The sequence below is a fragment of the Gymnodraco acuticeps genome, unplaced genomic scaffold (genome assembly GCF_902827175.1).
Source record: "Gymnodraco acuticeps unplaced genomic scaffold, fGymAcu1.1, whole genome shotgun sequence".
Taxonomy (NCBI): domain Eukaryota; kingdom Metazoa; phylum Chordata; class Actinopteri; order Perciformes; family Bathydraconidae; genus Gymnodraco; species Gymnodraco acuticeps.
Genome location: NW_022991091.1, coordinates 1,285,906 through 1,307,428, shown reverse-complemented (window position 1 = coordinate 1,307,428; position 21,523 = coordinate 1,285,906). Strand labels below are relative to the sequence as shown.

At 38.4% G+C, this 21,523-nt stretch overlaps 1 protein-coding gene across 1 annotated transcript in view; it reads right to left on the bottom strand.

The window, feature by feature from the left end:
- Positions 1–21,062, bottom strand: part of LOC117560078 (ephrin type-A receptor 6-like) — a 199,098-nt gene extending 178,036 nt beyond the window's left edge. The window contains exons 1-2 of the mRNA XM_034236834.1: positions 20,497–21,062; positions 6,186–6,250 (exon numbers count right to left, since the gene is read on the bottom strand). Of these exons, the coding sequence (XP_034092725.1) occupies positions 6,186–6,250; positions 20,497–20,575 (144 nt within the window). The 5' untranslated portion in view covers positions 20,576–21,062. The remainder of the gene's footprint in view (positions 1–6,185; positions 6,251–20,496) is intronic.
- Positions 21,063–21,523: the final 461 nt, after the last annotated feature.

The following is a 21,523-nucleotide window of genomic DNA, read 5'->3' as shown; positions in this document are numbered from 1 at the left end:
TATCCCCCTCTTTTCAGCACAGTTTTGTATTAGAGATAGTTTCTAGAGTAAGCAAACTTTTTTACAAACGGTATATCCATGTATAATGATATATTATTAATTTATCAGATGAAGATTCTTTATCAAGAGTAAACTTTGGACATATTTGTATTGGAAAAATAATGTTCTCAAGATGTCTAGAGCCTCTTAAGAAACATGTCTGCTAAACTCTGCCTGTCGACAGAAACCACACACCGCTTTTCTTCTGCTGCTTCCTGTATTCATGTATTCAGTGCCTGCATTCAGCAAAGCGCTAATAACTTCCTCACTCACCTTCCTCTATTCTCCTTCCCATTTGCATCCATCCAGTGTCTTACCGGCCCCCCCCCTCTTCTACTTCCTTTCTCTATCTCAGTCTCACTGTATTCCTCACATGGTGTGGGTAAGCCCAAAAAGCTGTCAGAATCTGTTCTGCTGTCAGCGAGATGCCGAGTAGGAGCTTATTAGATATTGGCCTTGGTGTGTTCCTGACAAGAAACAAGCCAATTAAGGAATCCCCTGGCACTGTTTAAGCCCGGTTATGGCAGAGGTCCCTGAGACGAACACTGGTGTGCTAAATCATCATACCTTTTTTATATCAGAGCCTCCGTGGGGAGAAGTGGAGTGATTCAGGATTATTCCCTTTTTTTTTTTATATCTTGTAGCGCTGCCGGCCATCACTCAGCAGCACGCCTTAGAGAAGTTTATCTGAGCTATGAAGGACACTGACATACAGATTTCCCTCTCCCTCCTCCTCTCTGTTGTGCGGCGCTCACTCTGAAGGCTAATAGTATTAGGGCTGGAGGAAGTGCTTAGAGATAACCCTAAGGTCGGGTAGTTGCAATCAATTACTGTGGTTAAATATTGCAATAAAAAAGATTAAGGATTAGTATTGGGGTAAAGGCTTGAGAGAGCGTGCCTTCATACTTGTATGTGTGTTAAGTGTGTGAGTCATCTTATTCAATGTTGCTCTTTATATCCAATCACTCCTTGACATGGCCTTCTATCTTCCTCTGTGTCACTTTCTCTGCGCATGCCCCCAAACTCAGAGCCTGAATCTGACGGCAATCCCCTGAAAATGTTCCCAATATCTGACAGACTGATTGCTTTAGAGGACTTCAAGTCAACGGGCTGCAGTCTTAGCTTACTCTTGTTATATTGAAAGAATGATAAAAAAGCTAAGTATTATCAGGGTGCGTCATCAGACAATGACATAATGGGAGGCTCAAACTATTTGGCATTGATAACTGACAAAGATCATTTGCTTTTACAGGCCGTCAATCCCAAGTCCATTGGTTTTTACCGTTACAGCTTTCTACTCTAACAATGGGGATTACATTGTATTAACATACAACATTAGAGCTAGCTGTTACAATTAGAAACCTTTTAAATCACTTTCAACATGATATACTTTTATATGATATGGCCTTTACCACTTTAGTTACAAAAAACAAACAATTAACGTTCTTTTTTTTAATGGAATCAATCATTTCTTACTGTGTAATTTTGCTTACAATTACTGACAGGTTTCTATCTTAATGTAATACCTGCTTTATGGGCAACCATACATCAACAAGATTATCTCATGAGGGTAAGACACTCAGAGGACCTTCAAAGGAAATGGGCAGATCATCCAAGTTTAGCAAAGAGGCCTGCATATCAGCAGCGACTGATAGAGGACAAATGTATAAATGCACTTAAAATGACCTTTTAATAACAAAGAAAAACGATAAAACACACAGACACATACTGTACACACAGACTGAAACACACACAGACTGAAACACACACAGACACACACAGACACTGACACTCAGACACACAAAGGTCTCGCTCTGAGCTGAGCACTAGTGAGGCATCAGGGTTGCACAGCCTAATATTTGACTGAGCTGTGTTCGGGCAGCCAGCGCTGTGATGCTCCTTACATAACGCTGTGTTTATACGCCCCCGGTGGATCTGACTTATCGGCTGCTTGGGATCTCTGAAATTGATAAAAAATAGAATTATTCCCCCTGTATGATGAGCAAAGATCAGTCTTTGTCGTCCATGCTCGGTTGGCATTATGATGTCAATGAGTGAAAACAAAAAAGGCAACATTAGGCATGTGTAATCCCTTAAAGCTGTTTCATGTAATTTAATAAATAAACTGCTCCTCTCTATTCTCCGCTCCCCCCCCATGACAGGAAAATGACTCATGCATATTTCAGCAGTTTGTCTGCCTGTTCTGAGTGGAGCTTATTGTGGCTGCTTTCAGACGCCAAATGAACCCTCTTTTCCTTCTCCTCTCTCTCTGTCCTCACCACTCCGACGCCCGGTTCTTAATCACAATTCAGCATTTCAGGAGGAAAAGCATGAGAGTAGAGACATACATCTTTGCCTTATGAAAACAACATCAACATCAGTATCAGCTTGCCTTTGGCGTTCTCAATTATTAACTTCTTTTTGAGGAAAAGTTTTGCTGAGTCAAAGTCCTTGAAATACACGGTATGGATCAATTGATGTTCAATATGCACACATCTAATGAGTAAAACCTTTGAGGGTAAATGTGTTTTTCTAACTAAGGATATTCCCACATTCAGTAAAGTCATTAACAAACATAACAACAGTCCTCCTTGTGGGTCAATTGAAACAGGTCTATTTACTTTCCGAGCACAGCAGGTATAACATAATCAAAGGGCACCTTGCACTGATGGTTGGACGTATATCGTGTTTACAGTGTGTAAACATTTGTTTGCAGCTTTCCAGTGAGCAGACATGTCTGTGATGTGGACCTACATGCAAATGCATTCTAGTGGTTGGGGAGAACAAGCACAATTAAGTAATTGATTGAAGTTTCTTATGCTCTGTTTACACGAGAACGCAAACGGTTGTATCTGCTACTTTTGTCTTTCGTATAGCCCGTTCGTTCACACGAGGCCGTAACGGAAACGCGGAAACGGACCCCGCAAACGATAACGGGTCCCAAGGTGGATAGATCTGCAAACGGAACGCTCTGGGAGGCCAAACGGCTCCGTGTGTACGCCCTGTACGATAATTTCCTGATAACGATGAAGCCATAGCCCCGCCTCTGCTGCTCACTGCTGTAGCATGGACAGTAGCTACTGACCATGCTACAGATGTTAGTGCAAAATCTACAGCTCCTCTACCACAACCATCAGCAACAAGTGGACATGGAGAACTACATGAACTACATGTTGCTAAATCCACCGCGGAGAATAAACAGAAGGGAAACCATGGCAACCATGCTCGGGGATCTTCTTCGCTGCTTTTGGTGTATTTTGTGGCGAACGTACAGTGCCACTTACAGGCCCGGCATATGTACTACAGCGTCTCCAGCGCTTCCGAGCGGTCTCGTGTGAACGGAATACTTTTTTGATATCGTATTCGGTTAGTTTGCGTTTCGTATGCGTTTGCGTGTAAATGGGGTCTCAGCCATTTCCTGTAATTCTTACTAATGAAAACTATTCCCAGGCAACCATATGAGCCCATAGCTAGAAAATAAAAGTTCTGCACTAAGAATGAACTTGTTCACTACTGAAACATCTACATCTTACCTTTATTTTTATTTAATCGTTTATTTGAACCGGGACAATGCACATTAATGAACATTTTAAACAGAATAATGCTTTGAATTGTAAATTAGCCGGATTTTAGCTTTGAGCTAATTTCCATCCGTAGTCCCGTCACATACAACATTTATGAACCTATAACTTTACCATGTCCACAATGTCTCTCAAAAGCCGAAAATCTGAGCATAAGTAGGAAAAGACAAGCACAGATTTTGCATATATATGTGTCTAGTATGTGGAATTTGCCAGGCTAGAAAGTGTTCCACTGAAATTAAAGCACCACAATAATGTTGTGATAAAATAAATACAGTGTTTTGTTGTCTGTACATTTATGGGTACAAGGCTTCTGTAGCTAATTGCTCATTTGAGCTGCACACATTGTACTTTAAGTCTTAACAATAGATTTTACATTTTGGAAATATGGCTGGTGCTCTTACCCATAATTTCCCAGTAAATGCGTAGCTAGAGTATAGGGCTTCTTTGCCTTACTCAAGGACACTTCAACATTGTTGTTATTGGGTATATGCAGAACCCCATAGTGTCCTATGATGAGAAGCTGGCAGACCACCACTGTGTACTTCTGGTTAACCTTCCTCTTCAACAAAACCACTCGCCTTCCTCTCTTTACAAGCACTGTTTAAAGGCATTTGATAAAAAAAATCAGCCATAAATATACACCCCAATTTCCACTTCACCTTCAAATTCATATCATACGACAGCTATATTCCTGGCAAACTCATCATCAGGTAATCATGCTGGAAAAGTTACTACATATTAAATGATTTAAAGATGTGCATTGGGCAGGACTGACGGACAGCAGTTTATATCCGGAACTAGAAGCAGTGTGTGACTCCGATAGGCAGCTACACGTCATGCTGCTGTATTGGCCTGATACCGGGCTGTGTCTAATATGGTGGGGATTGACTTCCTCTTGCTAGCTTCCTGGTAGTAAAGGGGATTTTAACAATTTTACATCCCCAGATCTTCACACCTTCCCTCAGGCCCTCTGCCCTCCAAGCCTTAAATATTAATGGTAAAATCGGAGGATAGTGTACGAGTGAGGATGGTGGACAGCTTAATCATGGTAGAGGCAGCCTCCCTCTCTACTCTCCCTTAACGCTGTAGGCGGCTGTCGCCACGACCTACATGATGTAATCACCTTCATAACTCTGATATAGGCCACCAAGGGCCTGGCAGGGAGATATAGAGGGACAGAAAAGAGCTGGGGGGACCTTTGGGGTCTACCAGCAGAGGATTCTTTTAAGTCAAAACTCAGAGAGGGAGTGGAGTCGTAAGGATAGTGAAGGACACTATAGCGCTGCAAAAAACATGAAAAGGCTAAAAAAGTTGTTCTTACTGCCTGATCTCTCAAATACAACCTCAGCAAAAGTAAGAAATATTGCCAGATCTTCAGTGTTGCTACTTTCCCCTATTCAGTCTGCCTGTAGTCACCTCACCACATTTGTTTCTCTTTTGACAGGTATTGCATTTTTATATGGGTGATATAAATCGTGGAGATTCTGTGAATACCTACCTACCACATCTCAGCCCCATTTTGTTAACCTAAAGACAGATAACATGTATCATACAAATAAGACATTTGGGAGATTCTACACCCTCGAATGCACTGCAAGCATTGGCAGCAATCAACTATATCATTTTAAATAAATTGAATAAAAGCATCTCTATTACATTATGAAAGATTCACAACTGAAGAGATATGATCTACATTTTAGGGCACAACCTCATTGAATAAATCACTTGTCATTTTCAGAGCCACTGCATAAATGAAGGTTTAGGGAGGCATTTTGTTGAACATTGACCATGGTTTGGTCACCTTTTTTATACTGAGAACATAAGAAGGAAAACTAGGACAGAGTTGTCAGAGGATAGCCTATGCCACCATTCTGTAATACGTTTTCATCTCCCTCAAATATCCTGACAGCTCAGAGAGGGATGGGTGTTGATGCAGCATGAAGTTTTTGATCTGAGGATGTTATAGTTTGTCAGCACAACTACAGTTCATTATCATGATACCTTCAGTTTGGCCCTCGCTGCCATTTCCAAAGTTTAGATTTTCAGCTAGACAAGTTACTGAGGGGAGCCGTCGGCACTTTCTGCGAGAACAAAATGGGATTACCCTTTTGTGAAGTTGACGGACCACAAGACTGCATTTGGTACAAGACATGTATTCATTGTTTCTCCAGTATCTGAGAGGCAAACACATTTAAACTAAAGAATTGAACACTAGGTTTTTGCAGTAGGCAGTGGAAGTTAGCTTTGTGAGCATTGGCTGGTCCTTTAGTGAACATTTAAAGAGTCAGTAAAATATTTCACTGGACTAAAAGCGACACAAATAATTGATGGGGGAAGTTTGAACAGCATAAGGGAAGCTTCCTTAGAGACCATGGCTCATTATCTGTCAGTATTTCCCAAGTGGACTGAAGGGTCTGAATAAAACCAGTGATGTGAATACGAAACAGGTCACTGCTACCCATTTGGACCTGTTCAAATCAATATAATTGATTTAATTGATGCAGAAATAGTCATGTGTTTTCAACAAGGTCCAATAAGTAGTGCAAGAGATGGCCTCCTTACCCCGTTGATAGGATACGTCTTCCATCCCAGCTCTCCAAGAACAGACGTCGTATCCAGCAGCACAACTGAAATGGAAAAAGAAGCGAGAGGAAAATGCAACCATTAGCAATCTGTCAACACACAAAAAGTCCTATTTTGGAACTGGAAATTGAAATATCAGTCATAAACATGTTCATTTAAACTATTTGTATATTAACAGAAATGAGTTTCTAGGATGAATATTTATGAGCGTGGTGGCGTGTGCTGTGGGAGCAACATTTATGCTACTTGCGACACAATTTGGGGACTGATGGATTACAGTGAGATTGCTGTCATCAGTCCATTCCCTCCCAATATCACTTTCTCCCATCCTCAGCCTTGCTTCAATCTCACTGACAACATGCTCTTCTTCTGCCTAAAGCTGTTCGAGATATACAGTATAAAGGGGATAGATCTCTGCTCAACTCTTATGAAACTTACTGCAACGTATACATCCTACTATCCTGCCTGTAATGGTTCTTAGGTATGCTTATTAGAGCTTCATATTATAGTTTTCCATAGTAAAATAGACAGGGACATTAATCTTGGTGCAGAATAATAAACAATTTCAGTTCACTATAACTTTACAGGTATTGTAAGGATACAAAACAATTTCCCCCTCTAAAATAAGAATAATGCTAGCCTTTTTCAACATTTTGTCTAGCTCTCAAGGACTGTAGGTTTAATAATTTAGGAGGACTGCATCTCTCCTAGTACAAGTTATTTACAGTGTAAAGGAGCAGACATGGTTAACTGAATGTGTGATGCCACCATAACACCACTGAATACAAAATAAAATAAAAAGTAGCAATAACATCTGACCTCGTTACTGTTGTGTTTTATACAAAAATAAGATCCTTGAATGTAACATTGAGCCAGTCCAGTCATCTGTTCTGTGTGGATGACATAGGTATAAAATAAATGTGAGTGATATCTGGCAGAGAAACGACACTCGACTCAAGAGGCTTGTTAAAAGACCATTCGCCAAAAATCTCATCTTTAAACTTGTCCTTGAGCAGCCATTGACTTAGATTTTAAATGTCAAGATGTGAATCCCACAAGCTTTATACTGACACTGATTTCTGACTATCATTGGTATTCTTCTACTTGAAACGACAGTTTTAAGTATCAGTCAATCATTAATGTCCACTTAGAGCTCTTTAAGTGTTCCTTGGGGGCCTCGTTATTCCAACACAAATGTCTATCAGGGACAGTATCTCCATTGACATCATTGCTCACCAATATCTCGTTACTTGAACTGAACGCACAACAGAGAACAATGCTCTAAAGATATATAGATGTGTGAATTCCAATGTCAATGCTACAGAAAAGTGATGTTTATATCTGTGAAAGCATAAAGGATGGAGCATTTCTGAATGTGTCTGTTCCCAGTTAGCCAGTACACCCCTGATGGAGCGTGGTTGACAGAGATTTCATTTTGTGTGCATTTATGCGTCTTTCATTCCCAACTAAATGCTTCTCCACTCCCCCTCAGCTCCCATAAGATGCAACGCAGTGACAACATGTAGCATGTTCTGAATTAGATAAATCAGGTGCATCACAAGATCCAAGAGTTAAGAAAAATATCCAGTTGTCAAAAACTGCGACAAATGAAGAATACAAATCTCCTAACTGATCATTTTCTGAACTGCAAATGCTATGTATCAAATGCCCTTGAAGAGCATTTGTAAACGTTCATATTGGGCTCATGAAGCTTCTCTTTGATGATTATAGTTAAATGTCACACATCAGATAATGAGTTGCTGCTCTCCTTATTATAATACCAATGATGTCTTTCACATTTGGACACTATTGCCAGACATGGAATGCCAAAAAGGGGAATTATGGAAATTCACTATCATTTTTGAATCCATAAATGTAATTTACATTTCATTTATTTTAATGTTTGGCCACCGGGGCCAGTAGAAGAAGCTGTGACAAATAAAATACCAGCTTTTAAATTAATGTGGCAAACTGTTGCCCATACAAAGTACAACAAATATAAGGCAGCATTTGTATTTATTTTGGAGTAGTGCTTCTGGCCACTCACCTTGTCCAGTATTAACTCTTTTTATAGCTTTAAATGCTCCTTGTGTCCGTTTGCCAATTGGTGTTGCAGCTGGTAATCTAAATTGAGTTCATTAGAGCATTTGCCTTCAGCATAGGTTGATTAGAGTAAAGTAAAAACAAAGTTTAGTTGCCAAAAACCAAAACAATTAGTAAAAAAGGCCAACATGCTCTGCATAAGTAAAGTGATAGTCATCTGGATGCTCATCACTTTGAGAGACATATTTTCCATTGTACATTTAGTCAATTGTTAATATTAAATAATAATTTTGCAGCCTTAACTATGTTTGAATCTCAAAAGATATATGTGGTATAGGCCTCTCTAAATGTGCGTAACAGTCTGGTGGATACATATATGTGCATGTGTGTTTGTATATACTGTATATATGAAGATTGTGTGAGTAACATTTGATGTGAAATCCTTATTTTACTACTTAAACACACATTCTAATGCATTCTGGCCTCATTGCCTTACCAACCAAAAATCCATTGACATATGCAGGGAGATGCAAAAGCAATGAGCTGCTGAGGTCATGTTAATGGAGTGGGAACTTGAGTGTGCCAGAGAAAATGTTCGGTGCCCAAATGGCTATGTGTGCTTCCTGAAACCTGGGTTATAGGGTAAGGGTTTTTAAGGAGAGAGAAATGTTTCTCCCTGAGATTTCAAGGTGGCATTAAAGAAATGTCATCTGTAAAAATCCATGACTCACAGCTGGGGATTGTAAAAATGTGATTCCCTGAGCACAAAGGAAGACACAAGGAGAAACACATACTGTGCAGCAGGAGTAAAGGAGAACAGAGAGTAAGATCATTTCTTAAAGTATTAGACAGTTTACTTGGCAAATATGCATTTTTATCAATACAAACATTTTTGTTAATGAATGTTATTAAATGATGATATTTGTTGGCTGTAAATGTATCCTTTTTCAGATTGCAATTACCTGTGAACCCCAAACGGTTACTTTATTTGCTTCAAAAACCCCATTTGTCTAAACATAAAATATTAAACTCAATGTACTACTCTTCACAAAGAAGCACCTAATAAAACCTGTTGTGTTATATCAATCTGAGCGTAATTGGAGAAAATTGACATTGATCTGTATAAAAATTTAGCATATTTCTCTATTGATTAACCATCCTGTCCAACACAGCGAGGGAAGGCGTCATGTGGATCCTTTCATACTTCTCTTCTAATTCTGTCCCCACTGCTATGCAAGCCTAATATTTCCTCCATGTTGGATCAGTTCCAGTGTGTTTTTCTGCCAACCAGTCAGCTCTGTGCCATGTCAGTGTCCGTGCCAGGCCGCAGGACTAGCTGGCAATGCCATGGTGTTAATGGACACCATTAGACTACTGTGGGCAGGTATGCAACACAGTGCCTGGATGATGGCCTAATTACTGCAGTTTCACACTTCACTTTCCCATAAATAAAGAACAGATTATGTACATTAGGAGGCAGTGTGAAAGTTATCCAGCAGAGAACATTGCACTTTAAGGTTTATAAGATCCTAGAAAAAAAAGGCCTGGTGAAGAAGTTGTGTGTATTCTTTTAAAACAGCTATTGCAAAACATGTACAATATATGTACAACACTGTATACTGAAATGTGAACGTACAGGGGTTCTTGATTTGTACAGGTATTCAGAATAAAACACCTCTTGTTGCTGATATAACAGGAGTTCAATTCTAACCTTACAACTCATTATTAATTAAAAAACATTACAGCTACAAGCCTTCAATAATTCAGAACGTAGTTACAAGTATGAACAAGAGAGCAAATAAAAGTACATTATATGTTATGGTTACAAGGAGATTGACAACGCCAATAAGTATGACAGGGAAATGATACCAGCTGCCGATAAAACCTAGAGTTCACAATGAAGCAAGACACACATATTCTGACACTGAAGGGCACAGGCGTGTTTCCAAATCAGTTTATATTAAGTACATGTGGACAAAAAAAGACAAAGACTAAAGTGAGCTGAGGCCATTACATTGGGTGGCAGAATATGCTAGGTTATCCATGGGTACTGCGATATACTTACCACAGATGCAGTAACAGCAAATACACACACACATGGGAGACGCACTTGTGCTTTTCACCAAAGGAAACAGTGAAGGGGCACAACCTCTTCTAAAGAGAAGCCCCCAACTCCACTAAATCAAAGAAATAACAACTGAAACAAAGTTAAACCAAATAAGGATCCCAGTTGGTTCTTAAAAATGCAATTTATGACAAATGCTAAAAACACCTTAACAGATGAAAACAAAAGAGTAGTAAAACAGTGCTGGCAAAACAAAAGTGGCACAACAAAACAGCAGGTGAACCTACAAAGAGTACAATGGGAGTTGAAGGCCTCACCATGGTGCATACAAACATATTGCATTTAAAAGTTGTGAACCCACTCACCACATAGGTCTTAGCACAGCACTCCAACAAGTAAGCAGGACAACAATTGGCTTCTTACCAAATGATTGGCCAATATGTCACAATAACACCAACCACAACAGAGAAAAGGGCCAAAAAGCCTGAGCAGAGGCCCACAGGTGCTCATAGTCAGGCCCTCATGAGGGGAGAGGTTTGGGGAGGAGTCAGGCCTGGAGCTGCATTCAGCAACACTGCACTGCACTCACCTGGGAGGCATTCCCCAACGGGTTTCAAGATAACATAATAGTGTCTATGAATCTATTACTTACCCTCACAACAAAACTGCATTCTAAAATACTGTTTAACGGGAAATATACTTATCTTTCCAATTACAGCTGCAGTTAATCACAAGGTTAACGTTATGAATTGAAATACAACTTCAAAAATACAACAAAACTACTCTGTTAGGTTTAGTAAACCATTATGGTTTGGCTTGAAATTATGTCAAATTATTACATAAACATTCATAATTGACGTTTCTTTCAGAACATTATTGCCGATGCAGTTTTGTTGTATTGAAACTTACTTTTTAGGGAACTAGGCTGTGTTGCACGTTAGTGCATATTTGTTTGTGTGTGCACTTTCGCTTAACTGTATAGCACATTTCAAGTGAGCAGTGTACTATAAAACTGCCTGCGTGTACATACGAATCAATCTTCTCTCTCTTTCCCTCCATATAATTATCCCTCAGCGAGGCACCCACAGACCCAGCCTGGAGCTGAGGGTCCTTAGGGACTTCCACTGGTTAGATATAAATAGAACATGAGGTGGCCAACTCGTAAATATGTGGAGCTCCAGTACAATGATGACATCTCCTGTCTGGCCTACAACCATCGCAGGCCACACAAACACCTCAAAATAACTACAACCCTAACAAAAGCCTCATCCAGCCTTACTTCATGTAAATTGGAAATGGAAACAGTTTGAATATTTAGACAACAGGCACATGAACTGTCTCTATATTTGTACTATACCTTGTTCAACTGAACCAACAAGGAGGGCACTTTTTGAGGGGATTACGGCCAACATTGAGTAACCTGAATCAAGAACATTCTAATTTGAAATATAATGAGTCATGAATTAATGCTGAGTTCTAGAAATATTTTTAGATTATTTATATCATTAATAAGAAAATGTCATACCTTATACTACAAAAAGAATAATGGAAAGTAAAGTGGAATTCCCACTCGTAAACTCAGGACAAGTCTATCAACAGTCTTAATGAAGAAGCAGTTTTCTTATGTCCACAATGAAAAAATGCATATTGTAAATTGTAATCCATCCACTAAAAGATAACATTAGGGATATTTGCTTGTATTTATTTAAAATAATGATGTCATAAAGAAAAATATGTATTGCATTTAAATTGATGTCGACATACTGTATGCTGTTAATATGTTTAATTAGCTGTTAACAATATTTGAACATGTCCTCTGGACAAAAGTAAATCTGGTGAAGTAAAAAATTCTAAAATAATGTTGAGGGTAACACTTTGTTAACGTTTTGCCTTGTGCACCAGACACGCTTGGACACAGGAAGTTGGAAGTTACAGCTTAAAGAAATGCGACCTGATAGTTGTCTAAATCACAACATAGTGTGGCCCTTTATACTTCCATCACTGTGGCTGATTTGGTACATTATATTTATTTTCTTATAGCAATACTTGGTTATGTTTTTATTTCGTTTGAAAAAGGAAAGCAATCCTTACTTAAAAAATGAAAACGTGTCATTTGTTCCCCACATACCCATTCTAGTTAACAGCAAGGCCTATTTAAAGACAAACAGCAGCACTTGATGAACAAAGACTTGTGCAAATTGATTTGGTTGAGTATTTCAGTTAGGATTCCACCATGTCATTTAGCGGTGTAAACAAAGTGCTGGGCTCTTATCAGAGGGGATGATATGCTGTGAAAAGGAAGACTATCCATAGCAGAGACAACCTGACAGGCGTGACAACACACTCTCCACACTCAACATGATCAAACAACAAACAACATAATAGATGGCAGCAAAGCAAATCTCCGAATGTGGTTGATTAGATCTGATATAGCCTGTAAGTCTTTTTAAACACGAGATTAGTAAAGATAATTCATGGCAATAATATGTGAGTCACCCATTCAAAACTGGATCGCTCCAATGTCAACTTTAGGCATGCTAGAGTTCTGGACTAAGTCATTCTAAATTAACTTTCCTAGGCAAAACACCTGTAGTGATATTACTGATTAGATTGTAGCTAGACGTGTTCTATGAGATAAGCGTTGAATAACATTTACATACTATAACTTTTTCTATCTCATTTAACTGTGGATACTTCACAATATTCCTGTAGTATGTATTACTGACCATTCAACAGAGGATACTTTAATTTTGTATAGTGATTTTCTACTATGTAGGATCCTATTGTTTTGAGAAACACAGTGTTCACTTGTTTGGGTTGATTAGACCTCTGCTCAGGTAGACATCAGGATAACACGACATGTCCTTAAATGAGCCCACTGATTGGAAGTGTTCTAAAATGGGAAACAGCTGTTGTGCAGTTGACTGTATGAATATATTCAATATGTTTACAGTCTGCCAAGAACGAAAGAAAAGAGAAGCAAAAGCAGAAATAACTGGAATCGTGGCAACGAAATGTGGATTTGCAGTTACCATTTTTTACCTGTAGGCTAGTAAATTGACCTCAATCTCTTGAACACACATAACATGGCTTAACTGCAACAACTTAACAAAGGTTTAACATTTGGTTACATTTTGAGTAACAAGGTCCAAAACAATAGTTGTTTGCTAGTCAAGTTTTCCCCATATGTAGCCTACTACATGCTAATGTTGTTAGCATTTTCATTTGCATAGCCTAGTAGCTAGTTCACTTGTCCTCTACTTGAAGCATAGCAAATCATTATATCCTTTTTACTTACCACTGGGTGGTTTCGGTCACAGCTTATCCCAACAGAAGAGCACAACCTACTGTATAGCTGCATGCATGTTTTTACAGCCTTAAACTCATCAGCTACCTGCTATCGCGCGAGCCACAGAAAGGTGAGGAAAAAGGTTCCACTGTCACAGGTGCAAAGCTAAACAAGAGATTGTCCATCAAGATCAGTCTATGTATCGCAGTGATCAAAGGAGGTTTAATTAGGCAAATTAAGGGTGTACAGTATATGACACCCAATTTAAGACTATACTACAATGAACACATGACAACAACAAAAAGACAGTACATTGCGCGTAATAATATTATATGTTAAAAAAGGACCTTTACATTTGTTGGCTAAAATATTAAAAACTACAAGTATTTAATACCAAAGTTTGTTTATGAAAATGTCATTTCAAAGTTAAACAGGACTCACTGAGGCAGAATTTCTCAAGGGCAAATAATGAGGTGTATCTTGCCATCCAGGTGGCCATAATCTTCTCACGTAAAGAACAATTTAACAATCATTATCTTAATACAGTAATGCCTCAGAGGAAGCCGTGCTCTGACAAAATTAACAGTCTCCAGCCTGGAGTAATCTCAATCTCTCTAGGTAGGGGGCTTTTGTGAAAATACCTTTTATTACATGTAGCAGCGTGTTCTCTACTTAACGTCAGGCAGAAACTGAGATAACTATTATGTTCATAAAATGTTACAACCTAACTGTGAAAGAATCTTAAGAATCTCAGTTGTTAAATATTATATTGAATTGTTGTGTTTTCAGAATTAACCCCTATGTATTGATACTGAACTATATATACATAGGCTAATGTTCTTGCCAACCTGTGAATTCAAAGCCAGGCATGGTTACAACACACTAACGTTGTGACTTGTGAGTCAAAGGTGCACAGTTAACATTTTGACAGCTGTTCCAGATTGACTGATTGATTGATTATCCTTGACAGCACACTGCTGCTGAATATCTCCTCCATCTACAGCGGTGATGGTGATCTTGGTGCTCTGTGGGGGGTGCCAGTGAGAGCAAAAGCTTGAATCAGCCATCCTCTAAAAAATCAATGCAAAAAGCTGCATTATTTTGATGACGATTTCATAGCCAAATCCCTTTGAGTCTTGCAATCTGAAACCAATACAGCCCAAACAGCAGTTTACTGACTTCAAACTTCTGAAAGATCCAGCAGTATCTCATTGAAATGCATTTGACCAACACAAAAAATAATCTCATGTGGTGCTTCTATTTGACTCATCCGTTTCCCAAGGATGTATTGCTTTCTTGAATGTTCATGCCTGAATCTCACAGGCAGGAAAAAGCTATTTGAACAATGTCAGAAGTGTGAAACAAAGACATCACCTCCTGAATTACTGGGTATCTGCTGCTCGACAAGGGCTCAAGAAATGATGTAGGCCTAATCATCATAGCTGCTGCCGACTTCACAACGGAGGAAAGTGAGAAAAAAAAGTACATATAAAGTATTAATAATAGTAAAGATGGTGAAATATCCTTTTGAAGACATTCTTGTTCAAACTGGGAAGTGAGTGAGTAGATATTTTTGTTAATAACTGACTGCAATCCCAGTTGGGTTGACATGAGGGATTATCTGATGTGTTGCTGTGAGAGGAGGCACACAGGCGAGAAAGAAAAGGTGATTGTTTTTTATTGTTCTCCTAACAGCTGACATCTCGACCAATTTTGTCTGTGAAATCCCCAATCTGTTATGTTCTGTTTGTTTGTGTTCTGCAGCACTAAAACGTCTCCGTGTAATAGTATTGAGTTTGTTCCCCGCCTTTCTTCAGCGTATACTAGCACTGTTTCCAATGTTTTTCTTTTTATGATCATGAGGTGGCTGGATCACGACGTGAATTGGACGCAAAGGTTAAGAAACCAACCCTGTGTCCTAAAAATGACGTTCCCACAGAACTAAACTGTATTCTCAATTACGTTTAGCTAGAAACATATTTTCTCCTACGTTACGTTCGTTATGAACGTATCTCAAATACGTTTATTTTCTACATATCTTCTAGAAGCATATTTTCTCCCACGTTACGTTTCTTATGAACGTATCTTAAATACGTTTATTTTCTACATATCTTTGCCATGTATTGTCTTGCTTATAATAATGATAATAGTCATTTATAAATATCATTTTAGAGCACACATTTGAAATCAGTAGGCGAGGCTGTAATTTTGCCAGCTGTTACTCTCATGAGCGAGGCAGAAAATAATAGTTTTTAACATGCCAAAAAGCTGCTGTGTCGTTTATTGCACCTCAAACATTAAAACAAATCGAGAGTTCAGTGTTTCTGTACTTCCTCTAAGAAGAAAGGACAACAGAAGATCTCTGTGGCTTCAGGCTTGATCGCCGTTCAGATGACAGCGTTGGTTTCCCCAAAAGTGGGCGGGGCTGTAAAGTGACGTAGATTTTACTCTCATCTATTATTCAAAACCATTCTATTTATTCTAACGTAAATTACATGCCAGTGTTTTATGTTTTATTTTAAATCGTATAATGTCGGACTTTTTTTCCCGTCTGTGAGGAAAATAAATGGGGTTTAGAGCCTCAAAATACTGAAATTTGTATTTTTAAAAATCTTTTTTTCCTTATTTACTCAACAATAACACACAATTATCCTTGTTTTTATTTATTCATTTAATTCTATAATCTTGGGCTTTTTAGCCGTAAATAAAGTCACCGGAAACAGACGTAGGCCTATAAGGGACATTTTGAGGATACACACAAACCCACTGAACAGATTACCCAAGATCCTCAGCTTGAAGCTCGTTGATTGGATGTTTAGCCGCAATGCATGTTGGGATATGATGTTAATGCGATATAATATCCGAAAAAAATTAAAATAAATAATAATACTTTATTCCGAGTGTTCTTGCTTTTCTCTTTGGAAGTCATCACATAACGGCATTGTAATACACAGTTTGGCTGGATTAAATATTACACATCTGCTGTAGTTCTTTATTTATAGAGCCCTGATGAGAAGACTTCCAGACAAACAGGAGAACTGCCGCCAAAACTGAATATGTGACGTGGATCATAAATATATCAACAATGAAACAACACCTTGCATTACTTTTCACAAAATACGTCTCCTTGCAGTATCAATAGTAATTCAGCTGACTTTTATATTTGATCCAATTGGTAGATAGGTTACATTTACACCATAACGGTGCACAGCTGATAGAAAAGGACTTGTAGTTTTTAAAGATATTACTGATTTTCTTTGAATATAAGAATGTAAATATTGAGTTGAGAGAATATTCAGGGTATTTGGGTGATGGGAGACACATCTATGGAATCACAATTTCAATAGCTTACCATAAAATTACGGATATGCCTTTTTGTCTGTGATGTTTTACAAATCAGATATTAATGTGTAGAAGTAAAGCATGAGAAATAGTATAGCAACATCCTGTAAAATTATGTAAAAACATGAATAAAACTACACATCTTCAGATGTTATACATACATAAGTGTCCTACACTAATAATACAAAGTTATTATTAGTATGCTGTGTGTACCTTGTGTGCACCGCCTAATGGTTAAAGCACGTTATTGAATTATTTTTGTTGAATAATGTTATTTGATGAAAAAAATATAAAGAGTACATACTTTCATAGGGGGAAAGTAGAAGGTCAATGATAGAAGTATAGAATATAAAAAAATCAAGAAGATACTGTAAGTGATCTCTACAATAAAACAGTTTAGTGCACGATGTACAAATATATTAATATGAGGATGTGCAAAACAGACAAACTAATTAACCTTTATTAACACATTAAAGAATACTTTAGGTTAAGGTCTTCTTTCAAATAAGAAAAAAGCTTTGGGGGTATCTATCTACAGATAAATATTAAGCCTGACAAAGTACTTAACGTCTAATGTATTGCTTTCCTGCAATGTTAACTATGTTGAAGCACTTATTTTAACTGATATTATACATATGAATTATACTCTTATGTATGTAGATAGTATAAGAAATGTGCAGAATTTGACAGTTTAATGGTGGAGGTACACACATATTGATAGATGTCTTGTAATGCACTGTTGAGGAACCTGTGATCCAAGTGTTTCATTCATTGCATAACTACATCGTAGTTGTGTATATGATATGTCAATAAACCTTAGGAAATCTTGAAATATTGAAAGGGATGTGCAAAATAGCAATTATATACAGTTTTGAATTAACTATTAGTAGAGAATAACGAGTAATTAATATACTTTATAGAGATCTGCAGATAAATGTTTAGTCTTCTCAAGCACCAACTATCAAATATCTCTCCTGATTGTTGGCACTTGACAATCACCTTTTCCTGAATTTTACTCAGGTGTAACTAAATTCTGATTTAAGGGTTGTTTATATTTCACATCATTAATCAGAATCTGCAGAGTTACTAAAGTAAATGTAGTGGAGTAAAAATACCAGGTTAACCTCTGAATTGTAGTGGAGTAGAATATATATTAATGCTGCCCATTATGGATACAAGCTATTTTCACCCATGTAGTAATTACATGTTTTAAATGTGTACACACCAATGTGTTTCCTATCGCCTAAACCTCCAGGGCTGTACATAGTTTAATACTGTCAACTTCTAATTTTTGGAAAAACGAAAACGTCTTTTAAAACTACAATTCCCAGTAGATACGTGCCATAGAGAACATGTTGCGAAACACAATAGCCAGCATGTGTAGTTCTGGGGGGGCGTTCAAGTCCAGTTTTGAATAGTCTGCCGTGGTTTCGTTCCATTTCAAAGAGCTTGACGCTCGGCGTAACCTTGGCACACTGCCACTCCAACATCCAATCCCAGAGCTTGAAGATGAATTGTCAACGGGACTGTAGTCCCAAACGATAGCTGGGGATTATGGGTAGTGTAGTGTCTTCGGCCATCCTAAACTGAAATGTTTTTCGGATATCCTATCGCATTAACAACACCACATCTGGCGTCACAGAGATCTTCTGTTACTGTCCTTTCTTCTTAGAGGAAGTACAGAAACACGTAACTGGATTTGTTTTAATGTTTGAGGTGCAATAAACGACACAGCAGCTTTTTGGCATGTTAAAAACTATTATTTTCTGCCTCGCTCATGAGAGTAACAGCTGGCAAAATTACAGCCTCGCCTACTGATTTCAAATGTGTGCTCTAAAATGATATTTATAAATGACTATTATCATTATTATAAGCAAGACAATACATGGCAAAGATATGTAGAAAATAAACGTATTTAAGATACGTTCATAAGAAGCGTAACGTGGGAGAAAATATGTTTCTAGAAGATATGTAGAAAATAAACGTATTTGAGATACGTTCATAACGAACGTAACGTGGGAGAAAATACGTTTCTTGCTAAATGTAATTGAGAATACAGTTTAGTTCTGTGGGAACGTAATTTTTAGGAGACAGGGTTGTAAGAAACACATGTATTCATAACCCTGCGTTATTTAATCACTTGAATTAGCATGCAAACTCAACATTGAATTGTCCTCAACAGCATACGCAGCAGGAACATGGAATTATTTTTGCCAAAGTCAAAAGCAATACATGGGGCGTGAAGTAGCAAGTTGAGAACCGTTTATTCCTCACCACCTAACAAGACAATTTCCTTTGTCAACTGAGTTATTATCAGATTTTTCAATTCAGAGCTGTACTGCTCTGTGGTTGACAATGACTGCAATTGTGCCCCTGAGGTCCCAGACCAGTCAATATGAAAGACTAAAGTACACTAGAAAACAGACATCAGTGCAATCATTCAATCTGTAGCAGAGAAAAACAGAGAGTGGGGCTGTAGCAGCTGTCTAGAAGAACAGGGAGCAGCATCACTCTTATTGAACTGAGAGAACAATAAAATATAACCTGGGGGGCAGATCCTGCTGTGTCCCACACAATCAATAAGACTATTTTAATCCTATTCGAAGCTGCGTATGTGCACATGGAGGGACACGAAGGAACGATCACACTTACAATTGTGTAACCATACCTACAGTAGGCTATAGGCTACACGAACACTCTTGGTGGACTGCAAGCTTATGCAAAAATAAAAGCAAATACAGGAGCAATGCCCTGCATATAAGAACATGTTCACACTGTACCCACATGCAGACGTGTTGCCATGTACTTTACATTGTATATTTGCACATTCATGCACATTATTTCACAGAATAAATGCATCTATGGCAGCTCGTAATCTTTGACTGTATTTTTAACATTTCCTGCAACATCTCTGGCACAAAACATGCAAGAAAGTCTGCACTCAAAAACTAAAAGAGAGCACACATGTTCTCAGATTGTCACCCACGTAATGATTCAGTCTTTGTCTGATCTGCTGTCTGCTTCTGTCTATCTGTGTGTGTCTAAAGTAAAACTGTAATGTAATTAAAGCAGCTGGTTTACATAAACACTGTTTCACTTTATTCAGATTTGGGATCAAAACTGAGCTGATGGAATCAATTGAACTCTATTGGGTTATTGGTCTATTGGATTCTGTCATGGTGCAGTTTTGTGCAGAGACATTATGCAACAGAACACTTAATTGGAGATTATTAAAAGAGAAATGCACATGATTATATTTCATAAATACAACAATTGCAACAGAGAAAGCCAGACATATGTTGTTGTGCACTAACTACATCTGAATGATGGTTTTCTGCCGGGATTTAATCAGTTTATTTACTCACTTTTGCGGAGACTGTTACATGATCGGTCCTTACAAAAATAACAGTGCATTAATCCTTAGCAGAGCCTACATTGAATATGTTTTGAATAACCGTAAACGTGGAATAAACATTGCAAGAGTAAACAAATTGCCAAGATAAAGGTTAAACAAGTTCACATTCGTCTTAGGAGTGGATCGTCAAACTCACCTTGGTTGCAACGGCTGAAGCGAGTGAGGACAATTCCAAGAAAGAGTGAAGCGAGGAGAAATCTGTTTCCAAAACTCATGTCTGCTGCAACATTTATCACCGGCTTTATAAGAGGTACTTCTAGCCGAGAGGTAACGCGGACAGAGAACAAGCGCGTCTGGATCCTCACGAGCACTGGTCCTCACATTCGGTCCCGGTGGGAGAGTACTGCCGGGTGACGGAACAAAAAGAGATCCATCCCTTACCTGGAGGCAGCGGCGGCGATGGCAAGGAACCGGGAGATTGTGGATAACAATATTTAAAGTAAAATAAAAAATGTCAGACAAGTGCGAAACACCATGCTCCTAGCAACTTTGCAGATTTCCCATGGACTTCAGTCGCCGATATTGCATTGTTTGAAAGATCAATAAATTGTCCTAGTCAATCTGGTCTCTTTAGCGCACAGGTTCGTGACAGATTTAAGAAATCCTGTTGGCTGATCGATGATCCGCGGACGACCGGCTCCCTGTCTGCAGCCCGGTCCGCTGCAGCAGCGAGAGGTGAGCAGAGAGAGGATGCAGCTACACTGTGAGACTGTGCGCATCTGTGCAGGATGCTCGGCACTAGAGGGGGTAAGCTGACAAGGCAGTGGCGTGTGTGTATGTTGCCTCATTGGTTCAGGCTTCCCAAATTTCTCCACAAGGACCTCTAAATGATGAAATAGACCTGTGATATGATTTGATCCTATGAACCATGTCTGAGAGAACATTCAGTTGGTAGCCATACATGTTTGGTGCAGGATGTTTCCAGGATTGTAAAATAAGAAGGTTATGATCTAAATGGTTCAGTGAATTAAATAGTGCATTTAAACTGTATAGCTACTTACCTTTCAAATCGAAAGAAAATGAAAAATACATTTTGTTTCATTAAACCAAAATTAAACTAAAGAATAGTTTAGGCCTTGCAAGACATGCATTATGTTGTTTTCTGCATCCTCATCAGCAGTTTAAGATACACTAACTACATTAGTTTTAATCAGTAAAGCAGT